We start from the raw sequence: 24,767 nt of genomic DNA on the forward strand, positions 1-24,767 counted from the left end.
CATTTAAGTTGTACGCAAAAGTTTAACACAGTCAAGTGACATGTTTTGTTGATTTTTTTAGTGCACAATTTCTATGTATTTGTTCAATTCAGCATGAAATATGAAATGTCCCAGTTGATAATAAAACTGATGATAAAATCATCATCAGAGCAAAGAATGATTTTCCCCCTTAAGTCACACTTTTTATCTTCAAAAAAACAAAGACAAAGTTTACAGGATGTAAAAAAGTTCACACATACTGTTACTGAAAAAATATTTATTGTACAGCTCTAAACATGTTGTGTCTTATGCCTAAACAGCAAAAGAAAGACAGGAAAGATAAAATAAAATAAGCCTCATGCAGCCAGTAATGAAGACATCCACACACCGACAAACTAAACTCTTATTTGGGGCAGGGTCTTTTTCTATGGTGACAAAGGTCGCCGGGGAGTTTAGGAATCCACTCTGTCTTGGAAGAACTCGTCGTAATTTGTGTTGCTAGGTTCCTCCTCGACTTCCTGTAGAAGAAGGAAAAACGCAAACTGATACACAAGTTACAGTGAAATCGCCATCGAAATGACCTTTTATTAAACTCATGAATATTCATCATTACCGTCGGAGTGAAATCGCCATCGAAATGACCTTTTATTAAACTCATGAATATTCATCATTACCGTCGGAGTGAAATTGCCATCAAAATGACCTTTTATTAAACTCATGAATATTCATCATTACCGTCGGAGTGAAATCGCCATCAAAATGACCTTTTATTAAACTCATGAATATTCTTCATTACCGTTACAGTGAAATCGCCATCGAAATGACCTTTTATTAAACTCATGAATATTCATCATTACCGTCGGAGTGAAATCACCATCGAAATGACCTTTTATTAAACTCACGAATATTCATCATTACCGTCGGAGTGAAATCGCCATCGAAATGACCTTTTATTAAACTCACGAATATTCATCATTACCGTCGGAGTGAAATCGCCATCGAAATGACCTTTTATTAAACTCATGAATATTCATCGTTACCGTCGGAGTGAAATCGCCATCGAAATGACCTTTTATTAAACTCATGAATATTCATCGTTACCGTCGGAGTGAAATCGCCATCGAAATGACCTTTTATTAAACTCATGAATATTAATCATTACCGTTGCAACGCATGCGATTGGTCTGTGAGTCTCCCGGAGCTGCTAAACCGGTACCGTAATGTCTAGAAATCATATGCGGATTAAAACAGGACCACCCTGTCGAAATTAAACAATTATCCTTAGCTTATCGGTTATAGGTCCAGGTCGGCATGGGACAGCGTCTGGGTCCGGACCTCTGAGCTAGAGTCTGCACTGAACATTACACTAGTACTGTCCGACAGCTCTACCAGACTCCACCTACGTAAGTGCTGACGCTTTAAGTTATAAATGATAATAACATATTTACCTTTGGCTCCTTGAATTCTAGGTCCTCTCCGTACTGTATGGAGAAGTCAATGTGCTGTAGAACAATGTTGATGCCCTCTTCATCGGTGCGGTCAAAGGGCAGGAAACGCACCATGCTGTAGTCATCAATCTACACAGAAACAGGATTGATTTAGCCAGTTTTGGTGTTGCAGTAGATGCAATGGCATTGAATTATTATTATTTTTTTATTTCTGCTATATTCGGTTTCACTTGACATCTGAATAGCCATTTAGGACAAGTGTTTTATTCTATAAAGCCCTGCTCAGGACCTATAATAAGGTCTCACTTTAAGATAAGATAAGATGAGATGAGATAAGATAAGATAAGGCTTTATTGTCATTCGCATCACACGTGGTACATGAGGTGGAACGAAACATTGTACTCACAAACACCCAAAGTAGCATAAACAATAAATAGAAGGTGCAAATAAAGGGGTGAAAATAACAGCAGCATGAGTACGAGGATATGTGGATAGCTCATTATAATCCCCTACAGATTATCTACGGATGTTCAAACAGCGGCGGGATTAGGGCTAGGACCTGGACCAGGGTGAGGGGTGTGGGTTTAGGTGTTGGGTTGAGGTTAAGGTTTGGATAGAGCAGGTTTAGAGTTAAAGAAAATGAGTCAAGAATAGTGAATTTAACAGATATTTAGTTGAATGTAACCTAGAAGTATATTAATCATCTAAAGTGGACCATCTAAATAAGGAGGTAGCTTCATGAACACCGTTTCCTCGTCCTTTATTTTTATTTCCTGAGGTCCCCGTTTGGCATCTGTGTGATTTTATGCACCAAGAACCGTCATAGTTGATTACTGCTTGACCATTTTCCAGCCTCTCCTTATGCCTGAGAATTCAACGGGCTACATTTTGTGACCGATTTATGTAAATGAGCTCTTCTGATGGGCTGTCCTGTCTAGACGTCTGGGCTGAAACACTCCAGCATTACTGGGTGGGGCTTAGCTGCTGTAGGCGGAACAGGTGGATATTTATTATGGTGTTGTTTTCTGTGACATCACAACAGCAGTGGACTGAAAACACGTTTGCAGCTTAGTTTCCATATGTGGACCATATAGACTCGGGAGGTGGGGGGGGGGGGTGAGGGGGTGAACGGCACACCTTGAAACTTTAAGAAAGTTTATACAGGACGTCAAACTCTTCTATTTGTAAAAAGTGAGGAATATTTCTTCTTTCTGTGATTTGGGCTCTTTAAATAACCACATATTATTTTCCAGCCAATTTCACTGGTTTTAAAAGTCTTCAAATGGCATTTTAAGTGAGTCCAGGTCCAGGCTTAATCCATGTCCGGAGAACCAGCCCTTATTGTCTATGAAAGGACTTATCATTGTAAACCTACCAAACCACAGATAGCTTTGGTGAGTTTCTTGAATTTTTGGCTTCTCAGTGAGATAGAGCTGTCCTCCATCATCGAATACATGTCTGGGTCCAGATACCTGCATAAAATACAGATAATCACCTGTTTGTCTTTCTGAATATCAGTACTGACTCGGTACACAGTACACAAACACATGGAAACAGAGTCAGATTTCCTGTAGGATCTCACTCAAGAACTTACTTCTCGATTTCTTTCTTGGCCTTCGGGTTGAGCAGGTCCATTTTGGTCATGATGTTGACCTGAGGGATTTCTAGGGACACCATGGCACTCAAAGCTGCCATCACGCCAGAAATAAACTAGAGAACAGGAAAGTCATGATGTGCTGCTTTTCCTACTAAATCATATGTCCACATCTAGTCACTGACGATATGAATTGAGGGGACATGATGAACCATATTCACAACGAAGTGACTGCATATGAATATGAAGAAGCCTGCTAGTGAAGAGTTTGGGGACACCTAGCTGTTCGAAACGGTCATACAAATAAACATATTTCATTGCATATTTCCAATAACTTGTATACATATATCCATACAGTAAGATACAGTATGACAGGTATATTATTTACGCATATCGCTGCTGTCAGAAGAAAACATTGTATGTCCATTTTTGCCGTTTTTCGGTTTTTGGCATAATTTGAAAAATACCTGTTGCCCTTTACATTCTGTGTATATTTTACGATGAATGGACCAAAAGAAATGACCTAGAATTACTTGGAAAAATCTCTGGTTCCATTGACCTACATTAAAAGTTAAGTAGGTTTTTTCCTTCTCCTGTAAAGTTACCATTTTGGAGATACGAGGTTTTCTTCCGACAACAGCAATATAATAATAAGTATATAATGAGACATATTAAGGACTACACAGGTTAATTTAGAGCAAAACAATATCACACCTGTAAATATTTGAGCCGGTATTAGTCACAGAGTTTTCCATTGGCACTGTCGCTCATGGGGGCTTAGAACTGGATTTTTCTGTAAAGCTGCTTTGTGTCAGTGCCTGTTGTAAAAAGCGCTACACAGAGAAACTTTACTTGATCCGACAGCGTTCCTGTTTCAACAGTAACACCGTAAAGTCAGAGTTTATTTATACACTCCCCGGCCACTTTATTAGGTACAATAGTGCTCGTTCTGCACTTCAGCAAGTTGTCTTGACCACCTCTACCTGTACCTAATAAAGTGGCCGGTGATTGTATAGTGCTTTGAAATTGTGTATCAGTCTGCGGTTGGTGTCATGCCCATATTAGGACCACAAGGTCCATGTAGTTTTTCTCTATGGAAAAAAACGAATTGAAATTTTTGAAAAAATGACTGCTGTTCTCTATTATGAGCTTTGGGTAGAGACCGAAAGAACGAGATCGCGGATACAAGCGGCCGAAATGAGCTTTCTCCGCAGGCTCGCCGGACTCTCCCTTAGAGATAGGGTGAGAAGATCGGCGATTCGGGAGAGGCTCGGAGTAGAGCCGCTGCTCCTCCACGTTGAGAGAAGCCAGTTGAAGTTCGGGCATCTGGTAAGGATGGCCTCTGGACGCCTCCCTAGGGAGGTGTTCCAGACATGTCCGACGGGGAGGAGACCCCGGGGAAGACCCAGGACACGTTGGAGGGATTATATCTCTCGACTGTCTTGGGAACGCCTCGGCATCCCTCCGGAAGAGCTGGAGGCCTGGGCCTCTTTGACTCAGATAAGCGGTTGAGGATGGATGGATGGATGGATGGATGGATGGATGGATGTCCTATATTATAAAAACGTTCCAAATCTGCTACATTTTGTCCTGTGTACACATTTCCCCCTGAATGCCACTAGATCCTCTGAATTATGAAATCATTATAAACTCAAAATATAAATATTGCTGCACCCAAGCTACAAGATAGCTACAAGCTAAGAATCCAGCACAATGACATGATGTCGCATTCAGTAGGTCTACTTCAACACTACTGCATAACACCAGCTACTCAAACTGTAGACAGACTGGAGGGAATAACGTACGTACAGCAAACTGTAGATGCTGGAACCTTTCTGTTCACCACAGCAGGGTTTATTCAAAAACTCCATTTATTTTTCCCTCATCGAGAAAAACTGCTTAGACCCAGAGCTCCTAATCTGGGCTTGACCTCGGATACAGAACACATCTTTGGAGGTCTATCATGCTAGAGGCCACGTAATCTATCCCCTTGCTGAGACGTCATGCACTCAAAGCTTTCAGGTGGTAAAATATATATATAAAAAAAAAAACCTGTCAAATTACTATTTAGGACAAAACTCGCTCCTCATACCAAAACATTCTGATGAACAGTTTCACAAACCAAACCAACATTTTAAAGTTTTTTTTTCTTGCTTAATTTTAAAGTAATAGCGAGAAAATTCAAAAATCATAAGATACTGTGTCCCCAAACACCTGGCATGCAGTGATGTTCTCAGGTCTGCGTTCTTACCTTGAAACTCTCCACCATGAACTGAGAGTCGACCAAGAAGACTCCGCACACACGGAACTCCCACTGCTGGAGCTGCTCGACCAGCTGCTTCATGACTGGAAGGTGTGTATACAGTTCAATCTGACCTGCAGGCAGAGACGAGCACATCTGAACACTGTGCGCTAATGAGAGAGCCAAGGAAAGCGTCGAAAGGGTTAAATGACCCGACAATTTCTTTACAAACATCCCTGGTCGACGTGATAAATTCACACAAACAGCAACAGCGAAGGGAGAGGATTCTACAAAATGTTCTAGATTACTGCAGAGCTAAACCGATAAGATGTAAATAAAGGCATTCAGAGTGGTTAATGTTCTTTACAGTGGCCAATTGACTTACTATCCAAACCAATCGGTGAACCTCGTCGTGTCTTCTGAGTTTTATATGTAATGCTGATAACGGTAAAACAGTTATTAAAGGAGAGCTACACGATTCTGGAGAATGACTTGATATTTCACCTCAACAAACACACCCCTCCCTCCAGTGCTCCTTCAGAAAATCCACCCCCAGTTTCATGGCCATAAAACCCTTCCCAAACGTTGTACACCCAAACACCGTGATGAAACGTTAGAGTGAACGATGACCAACTGTCACGCTGCTTTATTAATGTTTTATATGTCATTTATACAACAGTTAGTTCCGGCCACGCAAGCTGATTGGTCGAGAGGCGTTCTAACTGCGCTGATATTTCGCCTTAACATCACAGGTTTATCACAAACGCTGTATCACTCCGCTGAGACGCCGTTGCTAAGCAACGACTCTGACAGCTGTAGGAGACGCTCGAGCCATTTGAACGTTTTCACTTCTTACTTTGCGCAAAAACAGAAAACGGACGCTGTTAAGATCACATCTGACCGACGGCCGATTTGGTCCGACTTTGAAGATGAAGCTACACTAAATTGGTCTGTTTGGAGCTGGAGACTGAACTGCCGGCTGAGCAGCGAATGGGCGGAGCTCGTTACTCTGATGCAGCAACAAGCTGCTTGTTAAGGAGGGATAATTTGGTGGAAGGAACTGAACATTAACTGGTGGAAGCTCCCTTTAACCACTGCTCTAAAAGCCATAATGCAGAAGTCAGGAATACAGGAATAACCTGGGCAGTCGAAAAGTATGTAATCATCCTCAACATGGCCAAGGCTCTCCTCCAGCCAGTCGAAGTTACTAGCAAAATACTCCATGCAGAACACGAGTCCTCCATTCGGACCAAACCTCAGCGTGTCGTCCTCCATCACATCATCCACCTGGATGAGCTCTCGGATATCTGTACAGTTTAGAACACAGGAATTACAGCATTCAAGGTACCTATTTTTCATATACAGATCCACAGAATTAATGAATCTCATATCACAGATGTTTTAAACATCACATTTACTACTCGCAGCATTGGACTACACTGCTTTTTAAAGAGACCACTGCTGTGAGCACGTCCCACACCTCTAGACCTCTTCCACTCTGGACACTCTTACCTGCCATTACCGGGTAGTTAAAGTGTTCTGCGGCCGGGTCCAGGTTCACCACCTGCACAGAGCGGTTGATGGCTTCGGCGTGCTGTATCATAGTGGAGCAGTACGTACTCTGCAGAGATACAAGGGGCTGACAGTCAAAAAGGGCAGAGATGTCACAATCACAAATTACAGGGTGTCCCAAAAAAATGGATCTGTCTAATAGCCACTTCTCCCTCAAATGACCTCAAATTTGGAGAAAAGGTGTAAAAACTAACCAAGTTTAATTGTGTGCTGTTGAAAAAGCCACCACGTTCACCTGACTTGACACCTTGGGATTTTTTTTTCTATGGGGCTACGTGAAAGGACTGGTCTACGTCCCCCTTTTCCCACAAGCCTAAAGGAACCCAAGCAGGGAATCACTACTGTGCTACAGCGTGTTTGGCAGGAGCTGGACTACCGTCTACTGTCGTGTCACAGGCGGTGCGCATATTGACCATTTGCGAAGCTGTGAAATCGCTTATAAAATCTCCGCCCCTCTGAATTTGTTTGAATTTTAATAAATAAACTTGTTTTTTTCCCAACATGAAGCCTATTTAATTTCGTTTGCCAGGACATGCCGTGACTCAGATATTCACATCTCAAATGAGGTCAGTCGTTTCGGGACGCCGTGTATATCTAAGCCGACGTTAAGGCAATTTTGCCTGTGTTAAAGGGGAATTCCACCAGTCTCTCAAAATTTCTGCGTAATCCAACGGACCAAATGTAAACAAGGCCATTCAGAGCGGTCTGACGTGAAACGTGAGGTGATGCGATTCGGTGTGGGGAAGCTCGCAGATTCAGATTTCGTTAGAGTGGTGGTGATGGGAACCAGAGGTCTCGAGGTCCACAACATAGTGGTTTTACTTACCGTCCAAAACCACAGACGAACCACTCAGAAGGCTGACGATGGTAAAACAGCGCGACACCTATAAAAAGGTTTCTTTGGGGACCTGCACCTCATCAACATTAGCAGAAAAGCTCAGAAGATATAAAACCCTTATACCGTTAAACAATGTCTCAGGCATCAGGAAGCGCAAGCTCTCTGCGATGGACCTTTAAGAAGCATGTAAAGCTTCAGACGTCTGGTTCCTATCAGCACCACTTAACAACTCGGACTCAGTAAATGCTTTTACAACTTAACAATTCAGATCAAACCACTCGGAATGAATTTCTTTACACTTTATTTATTTTATTTAAAAAAAAGAGTAAGGGGCATTACTGCTTTGTTAAGTGTTTGCGTTTGTCCTGTATGTCCAGTTTGTCCATTGTTAAGTGTTATTGTTATCATTCTTCTTCTTATTATTTCATCCTTTCTCTTTACTTCTTCTGTTTTGTGTCTATTATTTTTGTTTTACTCAAAACAGGGGGTGGTGTTTGGAGGGGTGTTGGGTGGTTGTGATGCCACATCATCACCTTATATCTGTACAATCATTAACAAATGATGAGTTGTGACATTAATAACAAAGTGAATAATAATAATAATTTCCCCTGGAAAAGGGGTGGTGGTGGTGTGGCCAAGGATTGTTGGCCTGGGAATTTGTTTACACCTTAACTATTCCTACATATATATATATATATATATATATATATATATATATATATATATATAAATAAATCATTACCATAATAATCTCAATATGAGGCAGAGCTGTCTTTTGCATCATTATGAGAGGCAACTGCAACTTATCTTACCTTGGATATTTTACAAAAAACACAAAATTAGACAGAAAAACGTTATTAAAGTCAGACAAACTGGACAAAACAAAGAGGACCAGGCTGAAGCTGGGTTCCTATTCGAACTTTCCCGTTCCACCTTAAATGATGCCGTAACTGCTACGCCATTTAAGGTGGAACGGGGGAACTGGAACAAGAACGCTGACTTCAGCTTCGTGTAAAGAGGCTGGCTGGCGAATAATAAAAACGACAGAAATAAAATAAACATTATAAATAGCAGAAACCGACCTTCCCGCTCCCTGCAGGGCCCATCACGAGCTGAGCGTAGCGGGGCATTACGGACAACTTCACAACCTGTAGCGTGTCTCTGAACTGACCGCGCTTCGCTTTAAATCCGCGTTTTCATCTTTAAAAACACGCACGAATACAAATCGCCCATAAACACGACTCCACCGCTGCCATGCTGCTTTCTGGCCAGTCAAATCTACGGGTGCCGAGCAGAGTCGCGTGGTGAAATGCGCAGATCGCCCCCTGCTGTTCGCGTCCAAAGCGCGATTTCACTGTTTTGAGCGTTTCCCTAAAATGGACTACAAATTCCCCACACACACCCCATGGAGTGGACTGGCACCACTCATGGGACTTGTAGTTCAATTTTACTTAATCCAGAGCGACGGTTGAAGTGCTCGTTTTGTTCATTTTTGTTTTGTTTTGGAAGCGTAAAGAGTATAATTCTCACATTTTATCCTATTTTCATGTATTATTTTTACTTGTACATATTTTTACTTGTTTTTTTTCCAGGGTTGATTTTGGACAAATGCTGAGTTTTAAAGGTCCCAATTTAAGATATAAACCAAATGTAATGCTATATTTAATTTTTATTTTTTATTTCATAGTATCATATTATAATATACAAAGATATGTATAAAAACACATTTAATGAAAAATAAATTATTGTAATATTAAATTAGTATTCCCGACTCCAAAACTCCTGGTTCAGCTCATAAGGGCCTGCTGAGGTGAACTGGCTGTGCTCTGAGAAAATTGGGCCGTTGTGTATCTTTTATTCATTTGCTATGATTTAGCATGTAATGTTAGGAATAGAGGAAATATATTGCCGGAAAAAATAATAGGGGAAAAATATAGCCGGAAAAATATTTCTTTGCAAGACTGCTAAATTTGCTCCAGAGCAGAAGCCATCAGAAAGCAGACGTGTTGTTAGACACGCTGTGAAATTCAGATCTTTTTCACCACTAATGACGCCACGGTTTACTGCGTGGCCTGCTGGGATATGTAGTTTTAGAGGCCTTTAGCAAAAAGTCGCAGTAAATGGAGCATAACTGTTGCGATTTTGCATCAGAGGCTCTCTGAAAGTTACCCCTTACCTACAAAATCATACAACTCAGCAAAAACATGCTTGTTAACCGTCCAACAAACAGTTCCCTTAGGCGAGATGAATGGTGGTTAATGCTCGACTGTAACCAGCAGATGGCGTAGTTCTGCGCGTTCTCTGCCCATAAAAACGAAGACGTGCTCGTAGCGTCATCCTGATAGCCTCGCTGTAACTTTAGTCTCAGCAAGTCTGCGCGAGTCTGCCTCACGTAGTGCTTGCTCTGTTTCAGAGATGACTTGACATGGGAAAGCAAGGCAAACTCCCTGAGAGCCAACATAAAGAATGGCATCAGAGACCGCCGGTGAATCCTCCCGTGTCATCGAGGTGAGTTAGTGGATGTAGTGGACTTACATTACTGTGTTTTCTTCAAATAATTGAAAAAATATTCCAAATTATCGTGTGATTTTAACAGGTCTTCGGGATTCACTCATGTAAGATTTGGTAAGTTGAAATCTCTTATATGTCTCTTTCTACAGGACATATAACCTGGTAGTTTCACCATTCTTTACTTCAGAGATGCTCAATACTAGTCCTGGAGATCTACCACCCTGTAGAGTTCAGCTCCAGCCCTTGAAGGCCTTTAGGGGCATCTGAGTGTTATAGCTGGATGTGTTGGATCCGAGCTCTCAAGGGTTTTAGACCTCGACGACCAGGTTTGGGCACCCCTGCTTTTCTTCATAGACCATTGTCACTTTAGGGGGGGTCATGGGCTGGAGGTTAGGGAACCAGCCTCATGACCAGAAGGTCGCCGGTTCGATCCCCAGTCTATGACTGAGCAAGACACCTAACCCCAACTGCGCTGGGCGCTGCGGATAGGGCTGCCCACCGCTCCGGGCAAGTGTACTTACTGCCCCCTAGTGTGTGTGCTCACTAGAGTGTATGTGGTGTTTCACTTCACGGACGGGTTAAATGCAGTGGTGGGATTAATAAGGGTCTCTTAATCTTTATCCATTCACTGATTTGTTTAAACATATACAGCTACACTGCATGTCCAAAAGTATGCAGACATCTTTTGCAGTCAGTGTATTTACTCTGAGGCGCACCCACTGCTGACATAGCATCGATCAACGCTCTGGAGCAGCTGCATGTGAGTCTAAGGTCAGCTAGAGGGGTATAAAGCCCCCCAGCGCTGGGCTGTGGAGCAGTGGAGCTGTGCTGCCTGAAGTGATGAAGCGCCATCCAGCACCTTTGGGATGAGTTGGAGTGATCCATAACTGATCATCCAACATCAGTACCTGACCTCACTAATAGTCAACCAAATCCTCACAGCAATGTTCCAACATCTAGTGTAACGCCTTCCCGGAAGAGTAGAGGCTGTTACTGCAGCAGAGAAGGACAAAACGCACTATTAATACCCTTCATTTCAAAACAAATGCTCGATGCCTACAAAACTTTGGATGTTCTTTTTATACTCTTACTATGTAACATATTTTTAGGTCAAGCTGTGATTCTTCTGTGGTCGTTCTCTAATTTACACTCAGAATATGCTTTTTCACTTTTTCTACATTCCCAGAGGTGAGTAGTAACCAGTTACACTTACTGTCTAGTAAAAATGAATAGATTTGTGCTCTGAGTGTTTTCAGATGCTGATCTACTCAAGTATATTAGTGAGGAAAGTGATCTGCATTTCAATTAGTACATTTTACATTTACAGCATTTAGCAGACGCTCTTATCCAGAGCGACTTACAAGAAGAGCTTCATCTGTCTAGAGAAAGTATCTTAGCTAGTTACCAGTAGGTTGGCGAGAAAGCCGGTCCTGAGCTCAGATACTGCTAGAAACAAAGTCTCTGTAGATGCAGAGAGAAAAAGGAGCAGCACTGAACACAGAGCAGTGCAATACAACACAATACAATACACTACAACACACTACAATACACTACACTACACTACACTACACTACAATACAACACTACAATACACTACAATACACTACACTACACTACACTACAATACAATACACTACACTACACTACACTACAATACACTAGACTACAATGCACTACACTACACTACAATACAATACACTACACTACACTACACTACACTACAATACACTAGACTACAATACACTACAATACACTACAATACACTACAGTACACTACAATACACTACAGTACACTACAATACACTACAATACAACACACTACACTACAATACACTACAATACACTACACTACAACACACTACACTACACTACACTACACTACAATACACTACAATACACTACAATACAATACAATACACTACACTACAATACAACACACTACACTACAATACACTACACTACAATACACTACACTACAATACACTACACTACAATACAACACACTACAATACACTACACTACACTACACTACAATCCCTGCATAGACCAGCATGGCTGATCACCATCAAAACCAGCGCTGTTGTCGGAACAAACACCTTGTATCTCTGTTTTTGTCATTTTTCTGTTTTTGACGTAATGTGAATGTACCCATTGCCCTTTTTGTGTAAATTTCATGATGAATGGACCAAAAGAAATGACCCAGAACTTCTTGGAAAAAGGTTCCGCCGACTTACATTAAAAGTAGAGTATATTTTTTCCTTCTCCTGTAACGTTACCATTTTGGAGATACAAGGTTTTGTCCCGTCAACAGCGATGTGTCGTGTTTTGAATGCTGGTATGCTGGTCAAGCCCCCTTGATGACACTGGGTGACCAGCTAAACCAGCACCAGACCAGCAGGAAGCATGCTGGTCTGCTTTTTTCAGAGGGGATGTTATGCTGGTCTGCTTTGAGCTTCTAATTGAGTTTTGTATGTCTAGAGAGGTGTTTTGACTCATGTTACTCAGATGTAACAGTACTTTTACTTGAGTATGGGTTTAAGCCACGCTACACACCTCTGGAGAATCTGTATTTGTGCATGCAAAGATGTTTTCATGTTTACAATGTGAAATTCCCTCACCTTACATTCAGGAGAGTGCACCTGTATCTGTCTTGCAACCTGATAAGTCTTTTCCACACGGGTACAGTGATGTGCCTTATCGGGGTGAGCTGTAGAAACATTACACCCGCAATACACAGAGACACCAGAGTCTCTTCTGTGTGCTGACCTGATTGAATAATAAAACGCAAACCGTCTCACTTGTAAAAGTCTTTAACGTCCTAAAAGTTTTAAAAACAGCGGGTAACTCTGTCACTTTTAGCCCATTTTTAATTTAATATAATTCTAAGGCTCGTTATATTTAAACTCTACAAGTATTGTAGCAATACTCTTATTTCATTGTTATGCTTGAACATGGGGGTGAAATGCCCAGCATAAAATTATCTAAACTTTTCTTTTCTCTGTGGTGTCTAAGTAGATCCAGCTCTCTGATTGGTTGTGACTTCAGGAGCTCAACTGAAGGCTTAACTTCTCAGATTAACCGTTAACTTTATGTTCACAGAATCATTTACATTCACAGCATTTAGCAGACGCTCTTATCCAGAGCGACTTACAAGAAGAGCTTCATCTGTCTAGAGAAAGTATCTTAGCTAGTTACCAGTAGGTTGGAGAGAAAGCCGGTCCTGAGCTCAGATACTGCTAGAAACAAAGTCTCTGTAGATGCAGAGAGAAAAAGGAGCAGCACTGAACACAGAGCAGTGCAATACAACACAATACAATACACTACAATACACTACACTACAATACACTACACTACACTACACTACACTACAATACAATACACTACAATACACTACAATACAACACACTACACTACAATACACTACACTACAATACACTACAATACACTACACTACAATACACTATACTACAATACACTACAATACAATACAATACAGTGCACTACACTACAATACAATGCAATACACCACAACACAATACAATAAAACACAATACAACATAATACAACACAATACACTACAATACAACACACAATACAATACACTGCAATACAATACATCACACCACAATACAATAAGCTACAATACAACTCACTACAATACAATACACTACTATACACTACAATATACTACAATTCAATAAAATACACTACAATACATTACACTAAACTACAATAGACTACACTACAATACACTACACTACAACACAATACAATACAACACAATACAACATAATACAACACAGCACAATACAATGCACTACAATACTCTACAATACGATGCAATACAATACAACGCACTACAATACAATACATTACACTACAACACAATACAACACAACACAATGCACTACAATACAATAAGCTACAATACAACTCACTACAATAAAATACACTACTATACACTACAATATACTAAAATTCAATGAAATACACTACACTACAATACAGCTCAAGACACTCGACCTTGGTCAGGCTACAGCTCAAGACGCTCGACCTTGGTCAGGCTACAGCTCAAGACGCCCGACCATGGTCAGGCTACAGCTCAAGACGCCCGACCATGGTCAGGCTACAGCTCAAGACCCTCGACCTTGGTCAGGCTACAGCTCAAGACGCCCGACCTTGGTCAGGCTACAGCTCAAGACGCCCGACCTTGGTCAGGCTACAGCTCAAGACGCCCGACCTTGGTCAGGCTACAGCTCAAGACGCCCGACCTTGGTCAGGTTACAGCGGCTCTACTCCGAGTCCCTCCCAGATGACCGAACTTCCCATCCTATCTCTAAGGGAGAGTCCAGACACCTTGCGGAGGAAACTCATTTCGGCCGTTTGTATTCGCGATCTCGTTCTTTCGGTCGTTACCCAAAGCTCATGACCATAGGTGAGGGTGGGAACGTAGATCGACCGGTAAATCGAGAGCCTTGCCTTATGGCTCAGCTCTTTCTTTACCACAACAGACCGGTAAAGAGCCCGCATCACTGCTGACCCAGCACCAATCCGCCTGTCAATCTCCCGCTCCCTTGTACCATCACTCGTGAACAAGACCCCAAGATACTTGAACTTAAATGCACACTGAATTAAGCATTGATTGTACTGCACTTATGTTTTGTATTGTCCTGTATCCATCCATCCTCATGTCTTTGGACTGTGGGAGGAAACCGGAGAACCCGGAGGAAACCCACACAAACACGGGGAGAACATGCACACTCCACACAGAGAGGACCCTGGTCATCCGGCCGGGGAATCGAACCCAGGCCCTCCTTGCTGTGAGGCGACAGCGCTACCCACCACGCTGACCAGGGTCGAGCGTCAAGCGATAAGAAGAAATTCCTTCTTAAAACCTACTTAACCCTCTACTGCATGAATTATTACTTATAAAAAAGTTTTAATGTGTTTTTGTTATTTGAAATTTCTTAAATAATGGAAATTTTTGAAAAAAAAATTCTATAAATTTAGTGGGTTACTTGGTAAATTGTTGCCATTTGGTTGCAATTTGATTTTTCTCTAAATACATCCTTTTGTCTTTTTATTGAAAACAAGAAAAAACAAATCCAACTTATACTCAGTGAAATGTACAACCCAATATTTACAAATGTTGGAAATGAATACAATTTCAATTGGTATTTGGATTGTATGGTGATAAGATAAGATAAGATGCGTTTATTGTCATTGCACAGTGTGTGGAGCACTGGAACAGTGTAAAGTGTCCTATGAATCAGTGCCAGTAAAGAGCAGTAGTGGAGCACTGGAACAGTGTAAAGTGTCCTATGAATCAGTGCCAGTAAAGAGCAGTAGTGGAGCACTGGAACAGTGTAAAGTGTCCTATGAATCAGTGCCAGTAAAGAGCTGTAGTGGAGCGCTGGAACAGTGTAAAGTGTCCTATGAATCAGTGCCAGTAAAGAGCAGTAGTGGAGCGCTGGAACAGTGTACAGCGTCCTATGAATCAGTGTCAGTAAAGAGCAGTAGTGGAGCACTGGAACAGTGTACAGCGTCCTATGAATCAGTGCCAGTAAAGAGCTGTAGTGGAGCACTGGAACAGTGTACAGCGTCCTATGAATCAGTGCCAGTAAAGAGCAGTAGTGGAGCACTGGAACAGTGTAAAGTGTCCTATGAATCAGGGCCAGTAAAGAGCAGTAGTGGAGCACTGGAACAGTGTACAGTGTCCTATGAATCAGGGCCAGTAAAGAGCAGTAGTGGAGCGCTGGAACAGTGTAAAGTGTCCTATGAATCAGTGCCAGTAAAGAGCTGTAGTGGAGCGCTGGAACAGTGTAAAGTGTCCTATGAATCAGGGCCAGTAAAGAGCAGTAGTGGAGCACTGGAACAGTGTACAGTGTCCTATGAATCAGGGCCAGTAAAGAGCAGTAGTGGAGCGCTGGAACAGTGTAAAGTGTCCTATGAATCAGTGTCAGTAAAGAGCAGTAGTGGAGCACTGGAACAGTGTACAGTGTCCTATGAATCAGTGCCAGTAAAGAGCTGTAGTGGAGCACTGGAACAGTGTACAGCGTCCTATGAATCAGTGCCAGTAAAGAGCAGTAGTGGAGCGCTGGAACAGTGTAAAGTGTCCTATGAATCAGTGCCAGTAAAGAGCTGTAGTGGAGCACTGGAACAGTGTACAGCGTCCTATGAATCAGTGCCAGTAAAGAGCAGTAGTGGAGCGCTGGAACAGTGTAAAGTGTCCTATGAATCAGTGCCAGTAAAGAGCTGTAGTGGAGCGCTGGAACAGTGTTAAGTGTCCTATGAATCAGTGCCAGTAAAGAGCTGTAGTGGAGCACTGGAACAGTGTAAAGTGTCCTATGAATCAGGGCCAGTAAAGAGCAGTAGTGGAGCGCTGGAACAGTGTACAGTGTCCTATGAATCAGTGCCAGTAAAGAGCTGTAGTGGAGCACTGGAACAGTGTACAGTGTCCTATGAATCAGTGCCAGTAAAGAGCAGTAGTGGAGCACTGGAACAGTGTACAGTGTCCTATGAATCAGTGCCAGTAAAGAGCAGTAGTGGAGCACTGGAACAGTGTGAAGTGTCCTATGAATCAGTGCCAGTAAAGAGCAGTAGTGGAGCGCTGGAACAGTGTAAAGTGTCCTATGAATCAGTGCCAGTAAAGAGCTGTAGTGGAGCACTGGAACAGTGTAAAGTGTCCTATGAATCAGTGCCAGTAAAGAGCTGTAGTGGAGCGCTGGAACAGTGTTAAGTGTCCTATGAATCAGTGCCAGTAAAGAGCTGTAGTGGAGCACTGGAACAGTGTAAAGTGTCCTATGAATCAGTGCCAGTAAAGAGCAGTAGTGGAGCGCTGGAACAGTGTAAAGTGTCCTATGAATCAGTGCCAGTAAAGAGCTGTAGTGGAGCACTGGAACAGTGTAAAGTGTCCTATGAATCAGTGGCAGTAAAGAGCTGTAGTGGAGCTCTGGAACCGTGTAAAGCGTCCTATGAATCAGTGCCAGTAAAGAGCTGTAGTGGAGCGCTGGAACAGTGTTAAGTGTCCTATGAATCAGTGCCAGTAAAGAGCTGTAGTGGAGCACTGGAACAGTGTAAAGTGTCCTATGAATCAGTGCCAGTAAAGAGCAGTAGTGGAGCGCTGGAACAGTGTAAAGTGTCCTATGAATCAGTGCCAGTAAAGAGCTGTAGTGGAGCACTGGAACAGTGTAAAGTGTCCTATGAATCAGTGGCAGTAAAGAGCTGTAGTGGAGCTCTGGAACCGTGTAAAGTGTCCTATGAATCAGTGCCAGTAAAGAGCTGTAGTGGAGCACTGGAACAGTGTAAAGTGTCCTATGAATCAGTGCCAGTAAAGAGCAGTAGTGGAGCACTGGAACAGTGTAAAGTGTCCTATGAATCAGGGCCAGTAAAGAGCAGTAGTGGAGCGCTGGAACAGTGTAAAGCGTCCTATGAATCAGTGCCAGTAAAGAGCTGTAGTGGAGCACTGGAACAGTGTAAAGTGTCCTATGAATCAGTGCCAGTAAAGAGCTGTAGTGGAGCACTGGAACAGTGTACAGCGTCCTATGAATCAGTGCCAGTAAAGAGCAGTAGTGGAGCGCTGGAACAGTGTAAAGTGTCCTATGAATCAGTGCCAGTAAAGAGCTGTAGTGGAGCACTGGAACAGTGTACAGCGTCCTATGAATCAGTGCCAGTAAAGAGCAGTAGTGGAGCGCTGGAACAGTGTAAAGTGTCCTATGAATCAGTGCCAGTAAAGAGCTGTAGTGGAGCACTGGAACAGTGTACAGCGTCCTATGAATCAGTGCCAGTAAAGAGCAGTAGTGGAGCGCTGGAACAGTGTGAAGTGTCCTATGAATCAGTGCCAGTAAAGAGCTGTAGTGGAGCGCTGGAACAGTGTAAAGTGTCTTATGAATCAGTGCCAGTAAAGAGCTGTAGTGGAGCACTGGAACAGTGTAAAGTGTCCTATGAATCAGTGCCAGTAAAGAGCTGTAGTGGAGCACTGGAACAGTGTACAGCGTCCTATGAATCAGTGCCAGTAAAGAGCAGTAGTGGAGCGCTGGAACAGTGTAAAGTGTCCTATGAATCAGGGCCAGTAAAGAGCAGTAGTGGAGCGCTGGAACAGTGTACAGCGTCCTATGAATCAGTGCCAGTAAAGAGCTGTAGTGGAGCACTGGAACAGTGTGAAGTGTCCTATGAATCAGTGCCAGTAAAGAGCTGTAGTGGAGCACTGGAACAGTGTACAGCGTCCTATGAATCAGTGCCAGTAAAGAGCTGTAGTGGAGCGCTGGAACAGTGTGAAGTGTCCTATGAATCAGTGCCAGTAAAGAGCTGTAGTGGAGCACTGGAACAGTGTAAAGTGTCCTGTGAATCAGTGCCAGTAAAGAGCAGTAGTGGAGCACTGGAACAGTGTGAAGTGTCCTATGAATCAGTGCCAGTAAAGAGCAGTAGTGGAGCGCTGGAACAGTGTAAAGTGTCCTATGAATCAGTGCCAGTAAAGAGCTGTAGTGGAGCACTGGAACAGTGTAAAGTGTCCTATGAATCAGTGGCAGTAAAGAGCTGTAGTGGAGCTCTGGAACCGTGTAAAGTGTCCTATGAATCAGTGCCAGTAAAGAGCTGTAGTGGAGCACTGGAACAGTGTAAAGTGTCCTATGAATCAGTGCCAGTAAAGAGCAGTAGTGGAGCACTGGAACAGTGTAAAGTGTCCTATGAATCAGTGCCAGTAAAGAGCAGTAGTGGAGCACTGGAACAGTGTAAAGCGTCCTATGAATCAGTGCCAGTAAAGAGCTGTAGTGGAGCACTGGAACAGTGTAAAGTGTCCTATGAATCAGTGCCAGTAAAGAGCAGTAGTGGAGCACTGGAACAGTGTACAGTGTCCTATGAATCAGTGCCAGTAAAGAGCTGTAGTGGAGCACTGGAACAGTGTACAGCGTCCTATGAATCAGTGCCAGTAAAGAGCTGTAGTGGAGCACTGGAACAGTGTAAAGTGTCCTATGAATCAGTGCCAGTAAAGAGCAGTAGTGGAGCACTGGAACAGTGTAAAGTGTCCTATGAATCAGGGCCAGTAAAGAGCAGTAGTGGAGCGCTGGAACAGTGTAAAGCGTCCTATGAATCAGTGCCAGTAAAGAGCTGTAGTGGAGCACTGGAACAGTGTAAAGTGTCCTATGAATCAGTGCCAGTAAAGAGCTGTAGTGGAGCTCTGGAACAGTGTAAAGTGTCCTATGAATCAGTGGCAGTAAAGAGCAGTAGTGGAGCGCTGGAACAGTGTAAAGTGTCCTATGAATCAGTGCCAGTAAAGAGCAGTAGTGGAGCACTGGAACAGTGTAAAGTGTCCTATGAATCAGTGCCAGTAAAGAGCAGTAGTGGAGCGCTGGAACAGTGTAAAGTGTCCTATGAATCAGGGCCAGTAAAGTGGTGTAGTGGAGCACTGGAACAGTGTAAAGTGTCCTATGAATCAGTGCCAGTAAAGAGCTGTAGTGGAGCTCTGGAACAGTGTAAAGTGTCCTATGAATCAGTGGCAGTAAAGAGCAGTAGTGGAGCGCTGGAACATTGTAAAGTGTCCTATGAATCAGTGCCAGTAAAGAGCAGTAGTGGAGCACTGGAACAGTGTAAAGCGTCCTATGAATCAGTGCCAGTAAAGAGCTGTAGTGGAGCACTGGAACAGTGTAAAGTGTCCTATGAAATCGGTGCCAGTAAAGAGCTGTAGTGGAGCACTGGAACAGTGTACAGCGTCCTATGAATCAGTGCCAGTAAAGAGCAGTAGTGGAGCACTGGAACAGTGTAAAGTGTCCTATGAAATCGGTGCCAGTAAAGAGCAGTAGTGGAGCACTGGAACAGTGTAAAGCGTCCTATGAATCAGTGCCAGTAAACAGCAGTAGTGGAGCGCTGGAACAGTGTAAAGCGTCCTATGAATCAGTGTCAGTAAAGAGCAGTAGTGGAGCACTGGAACAGTGTACAGTGTCCTATGAATCAGTGCCAGTAAAGAGCAGTAGTGGAGCACTGGAACAGTGTACAGTGTCCTGTGAATCAGTGCCAGTAAAGAGCAGTAGTGGAGCGCTGGAACAGTGTACAGTGTCCTATGAATCAGTGCCAGTAAAGAGCAGTAGTGGAGCACTGGAACAGTGTAAAGCGTCCTATGAATCAGTGCCAGTAAAGAGCTGTAGTGGAGCACTGGAACAGTGTAAAGTGTCCTATGAATCAGTGCCAGTAAAGAGCAGTAGTGGAGCGCTGGAACAGTGTACAGTGTCCTATGAATCAGTGCCAGTAAAGAGCAGTAGTGGAGCACTGGAACAGTGTACAGTGTCCTATGAATCAGTGCCAGTAAAGAGCAGTAGTGGAGCACTGGAACAGTGTAAAGCGTCCTATGAATCAGTGCCAGTAAAGAGCAGTAGTGGAGCACTGGAACAGTGTAAAGTGTCCTATGAATCAGTGCCAGTAAAGAGCAGTAGTGGAGCGCTGGAACAGTGTAAAGCGTCCTATGAATCAGTGGCAGTAAAGAGTTGTAGTGGAGCGCTGGAACAGTGTAAAGTGTCCTATGAATCAGTGCCAGTAAAGAGCTGTAGTGGAGCACTGGAACAGTGTAAAGTGTCCTATGAATCAGTGCCAGTAAAGAGCAGTAGTGGAGCACTGGAACAGTGTAAAGTGTCCTATGAATCAGGGCCAGTAAAGAGGTGTAGTGGAGCGCTGGAACAGTGTAAAGTGTCCTATGAATCAGGGCCAGTAAAGAGCAGTAGTGGAGCACTGGAACAGTGTACAGTGTCCTATGAATCAGTGCCAGTAAAGAGCAGTAGTGGAGCACTGGAACAGTGTAAAGCGTCCTGTGAATCAGTGCCAGTAAAGAGCAGTAGTGGAGCGCTGGAACAGTGTAAAGTGTCCTATGTATCAGTGCCAGTAAAGAGCAGTAGTGGAGCGCTGGAACAGTGTAAAGTGTCCTATGAATCAGTGCCAGTAAAGAGCAGTAGTGGAGCGCTGGAACAGTGTAAAGTGTCCTATGAATCAGTGCCAGTAAAGAGCAGCAGTGGTGTTCAGTCGGTTCTACTGAGCACAGTGTACTATAGAAAGTCCTTGTCAGTGTGTGTGTTTGGAAGTGTTCAGTTCCCGTACGGCTCTGGGGTAAAAGCTGTTTTTAAGTCTGTTCGTCCAGGATGGGATGGACCTAAAGCGTTTACCTGAGGGCAGCAGGTCGAACAGATGATGTCCCTCATATCATCATAATAAAAAATCCTGGTTATGTGATGTCACAAAGTATTTGTCCCTTCAATGTAAAGGACCCTTTATTCACGATCAAGTAAGAAAACACAGATTTTATATCACCGATTTTTTGTAAAATTGAGATAAAGTAATTGTTGCCACATGGTAACACCGTGCAGTAGAGGGTTAATGCAATTTTCACAAAGATTCTGACGAGGTGCAACAGCTCCGCGGTTTAATCTGACGTAGGCATTTTTTTAGGGGCTTTCTCAACAGCACAGAAAACCAAAGAATGAGGCCCAGTGATAATTATTAGTGCACAATTAAAGGATGCGCATTGATTTTGGAGATCAGCAGAAAATTAGCGTCATCAGACGGATGTTTCGATTTGACTGATATTTTAAAAATATTTGGTTATATATTTTTTGAACTCCAGAAGATCAGAGTGTTTAGTTGACGCTGATCTACGGCACTAAAATGTCTGCATTTTATTCGTTTTGCTGCATTTGTAATCCTGTGGAAATCAGTGTTATATTTCTCTGTAATGCCAATCCGTTATTGCATTTTCTAAATGTTCAGCATCAGCATCTCCAGAGGAAAAGTACTGGATATCGATGTATACCCCACTCGCAAATCCTCTATCAGTGCATCCCTAACAGAATTATTCTTGTTCTTATCTGTAGATTCCAGCGAGACCAAGAACCCGAGTTATGAGCTAAAGAAACTCCGAAGAGGACCCGAGGAGCAACGGCAGCCAGCAGTGCTAACACTGGAAGAGCAGCCACAGCACTTCAACACCATCCGCATCCCAGAAATGACGATGACGTCTCCATTTCTGCAGGTATTTCAACAAAACCTAATGAAATTACAGACGAGCTAACACCTTTTAAAAGCTGAAATGAGCCATCAACTGCAGTGGAGTTGGATGTGTCCCTAAAAAAAATCAAGAAATCAACAATAATCATACAGAAAAATCATAGTCTCTGCTCATTTCTCAGCTTATTTCTCTGAATGTAATTTACATGGTTAGTAATAATGACAGATCAGATGTAAATGATGCACTTTAACTGAGGTTACACAGCATATCGCTCCTGTTTGAAGAACGCCTTGTATCTCCATTTTTTGCCGTTTTTCAGTTTTTGACATAATTTGAAAAAGGATGCTGCCCTTTACATTGTGTGTGAGTTTCATTAAGAATGGACCAAAAGAAATGGATCAAAATACCGTGGCAAAAAATCTGGTTCCATTGACTTACATTAAAAGTGAAGTAGGTTTTTTCCTTCTCCTGTAAAGTTAGCATTTTGGAGATACGAGGTTTTCTTCCTACAGCGGCGATATTGAATAAATAACAAATTCCAAGCCATGAAATGAAGTCCTGTACTTTCCGCCTTTCAGCACCCGAGCTTGACGCCAGGACAAAGGCACTATTTGTACACTGTGGCCGAAGCCTACAGCAAGGATCACGTGCGAAAGCTGATATGCCAACATTACCTGAACGTGTTACACAGATCCATCAGGACAGGTGCATGATCGCCTAATCTCTCTAACACTGACACTGGTGTTACTTGAACATGGTGACATTACTCACTTCATTAGCAACACGCCTGTCGACTGTTTGCGTTCAGGTGTCAGTCACGCCAAGGACATGACTTTCAGCATCGACCCACAGCTAAGAACGTATTCACCAGACGTGGAGAGCAGCCCAAAGCCACAGAACAAGAGTTCTAATGGACAGAGGCCAAAGGCAACGAGCAAAAAGAGACTTGTTCTACCTAAAATCAACAGTCACAGGAAAAGGTAACATGGATCTGACTCAAAATAATGCTTCATATGAATGTTAGTAGGTCTATGGTTTCACTGTTGACGATTGTGTGACGAATTGTTTGTGATTTGCAGATTTCCTCCAGAATCGAATGCAAGAAAATCAAAACCTCCAGTGAGAAAGAGCTACAATGCTTCAGGTAAGATCTTCTCAACAGGCTTTTAAAGGCTGTTGACGTACAGTACAGTATGCTGACTTGCCAGTTTATTAGGTATAGTATAGTATAGTTGTTTCAGCCACACTCATTGCTAACAGGTGGATGAAATTAAGCGCATAGTCTTGCAGTCTCCATAGACAAACACTGGCAGTAGAATAGGTTGTACTAACGAGCTCAGCGACTTTAAACAAGTCCGTCTCTGGAATTTCTGTCCTGCTAGATCTGCCCCTGTCAACTGTAAGTGGTGTAAAGCACACTGCTATTTGAACTGGTTGCTAGGTAACAGACACGCCAGTTGATTGTCGATCGAGCAAGTTAAATTTCCTAACTTGAGATAAGAAAAGATGCTATGAGATAAGATTCATAAATTAAGGTAAGATTTGCTTCTGTAGTACAAATTTGTGAAAAATCTTATCTTGACCTTTCAGATCTTAAGTTAACCTTATTCTCCAGGGTATATGTTGTTGTTTCCATCTGAATTTTCATGACCAAATCGTAAGGCAAATTATTCACTAACTGCATGAATAAATTTTTAGTTATCTACTTATTTTTTGGTAAAGACTCCCTTCAAATTATGATCACACATCACTGAGCAGATCACTGAAGAGACGCCATCTGTTTATAGTTTATAGCCCAGATTTGTGGATAGGGTTTAAAATGACATCATCCATCAATTTGACTGGAAAGAAGATTCATAGGACGCCCACCTTCTGAATTTAGCTTATGAAAAAAAGTTATGAAGAACATGACGAAGTGCGTTTTGGGACCACCAGTGGTCCCAAGGAGTTGAAAAGGTGTAGACAAAAAGACAAGAACTTTCTATAATTTTGTAGTAGAATTTCGGATCAGAAACGTTTTTCGTTTTTTGAATCATGTGGGTCATTAGGCCATGACCTGGTTGACTTCCCATGATGACTGACAACATATGATGTTTGCTCTGATGTTCTGCACTGACCTTTGCAGGACTCGTCCACTGGAAAGCAGAAGAGGACTCCATGCTTTCCGACATCAGCTCCCTGTCTCTTGAAAGTGAGGAAGTTCAAGATTCGGTGCGGCACCATCATGTTAATACATATTTATGACATCAGTGACTGGTTGTGGGGGTGGCACGGTGGCGTGGTGGGTAGCGCTGTCGCCTCACAGTGAGGAGGGCCTGGGTTCGATTCCCCGGCCGGGTGACCGGGGTCCTCTCTGTGTGGAGTCTGCATGTTCTCCCCGTGTCTGCGTGGGTTCCTCCGGGTTCTCCGGTTTCCTCCCACAGTCCAAAGACATGCAGTCAGGCCAATTGGACGTGCTAAATTACCCCTAGGTGTGAGTGTGTGAGTGACTGTCTGTGTTTGTCTGTCCTGCGATGGACTGGTGACCTGTCCAGGGTGTATCCTGCCTTCCGCCCGAAGACTGCTGGGATAGGCTCCAGCTTCCCCCCGCGACCCTGACG

General features: G+C 43.0%; 2 protein-coding genes across 2 annotated transcripts; one reads left to right on the plus strand and one right to left on the minus strand.

Annotated features, from left to right (window-relative positions):
* Positions 1-239: 239 nt before the first annotated feature.
* gpn3 (GPN-loop GTPase 3) lies at positions 240-8,803 on the minus strand. Its single transcript, XM_017687604.2, has 8 exons — positions 8,756-8,803; positions 6,776-6,884; positions 6,403-6,570; positions 5,273-5,397; positions 3,022-3,137; positions 2,803-2,899; positions 1,428-1,556; positions 240-497 (listed from the first exon to the last, which is right to left on the minus strand). Exons 1-8 carry the CDS (start codon positions 8,801-8,803, stop codon positions 432-434), a joined length of 858 nt encoding a protein of 285 aa, XP_017543093.1. The 3' UTR covers positions 240-431.
* Positions 8,804-10,035: 1,232 nt separating this feature from the next.
* LOC108414706 lies at positions 10,036-24,421 on the plus strand. Its single transcript, XM_037545692.1, has 7 exons — positions 10,036-10,181; positions 10,270-10,298; positions 22,034-22,191; positions 22,746-22,872; positions 22,976-23,147; positions 23,247-23,311; positions 24,293-24,421. Exons 1-7 carry the CDS (start codon positions 10,099-10,101, stop codon positions 24,409-24,411), a joined length of 753 nt encoding a protein of 250 aa, XP_037401589.1. The 5' UTR covers positions 10,036-10,098; the 3' UTR covers positions 24,412-24,421.
* The last annotated feature ends 346 nt before the right edge of the window (positions 24,422-24,767 follow it).

This window comes from Pygocentrus nattereri, chromosome 16, assembly GCF_015220715.1.
Source record: "Pygocentrus nattereri isolate fPygNat1 chromosome 16, fPygNat1.pri, whole genome shotgun sequence".
Classification (NCBI taxonomy): Eukaryota; Metazoa; Chordata; class Actinopteri; order Characiformes; family Serrasalmidae; genus Pygocentrus; species Pygocentrus nattereri.

Bases quoted from the DNA above. Each gene is read 5' to 3' on its own strand.
- gpn3 (XM_017687604.2), bottom strand. From the start codon at position 8,803: ATGCCCCGCTACGCTCAGCTCGTGATGGGCCCTGCAGGGAGCGGGAAG. The intron at 3,138-5,272 runs GTAAGAACGCAG...CCTGTTCTCTAG, and splicing joins TCATGGTGGAGAGTTTCAAG to TTTATTTCTGGCGTGATGGC. The intron at 2,900-3,021 runs GTAAGTTCTTGA...TATTTTATGCAG, and splicing joins GCCAAGAAAGAAATCGAGAA to GTATCTGGACCCAGACATGT.
- LOC108414706 (XM_037545692.1), top strand. From the start codon at position 10,099: ATGGGAAAGCAAGGCAAACTCCCTGAGAGCCAACATAAAGAATGGCAT. The intron at 10,299-22,033 runs GTAAGTTGAAAT...TCTTATCTGTAG, and splicing joins ATTCACTCATGTAAGATTTG to ATTCCAGCGAGACCAAGAAC. The intron at 23,312-24,292 runs GTAAGATCTTCT...TGACCTTTGCAG, and splicing joins AAAGAGCTACAATGCTTCAG to GACTCGTCCACTGGAAAGCA.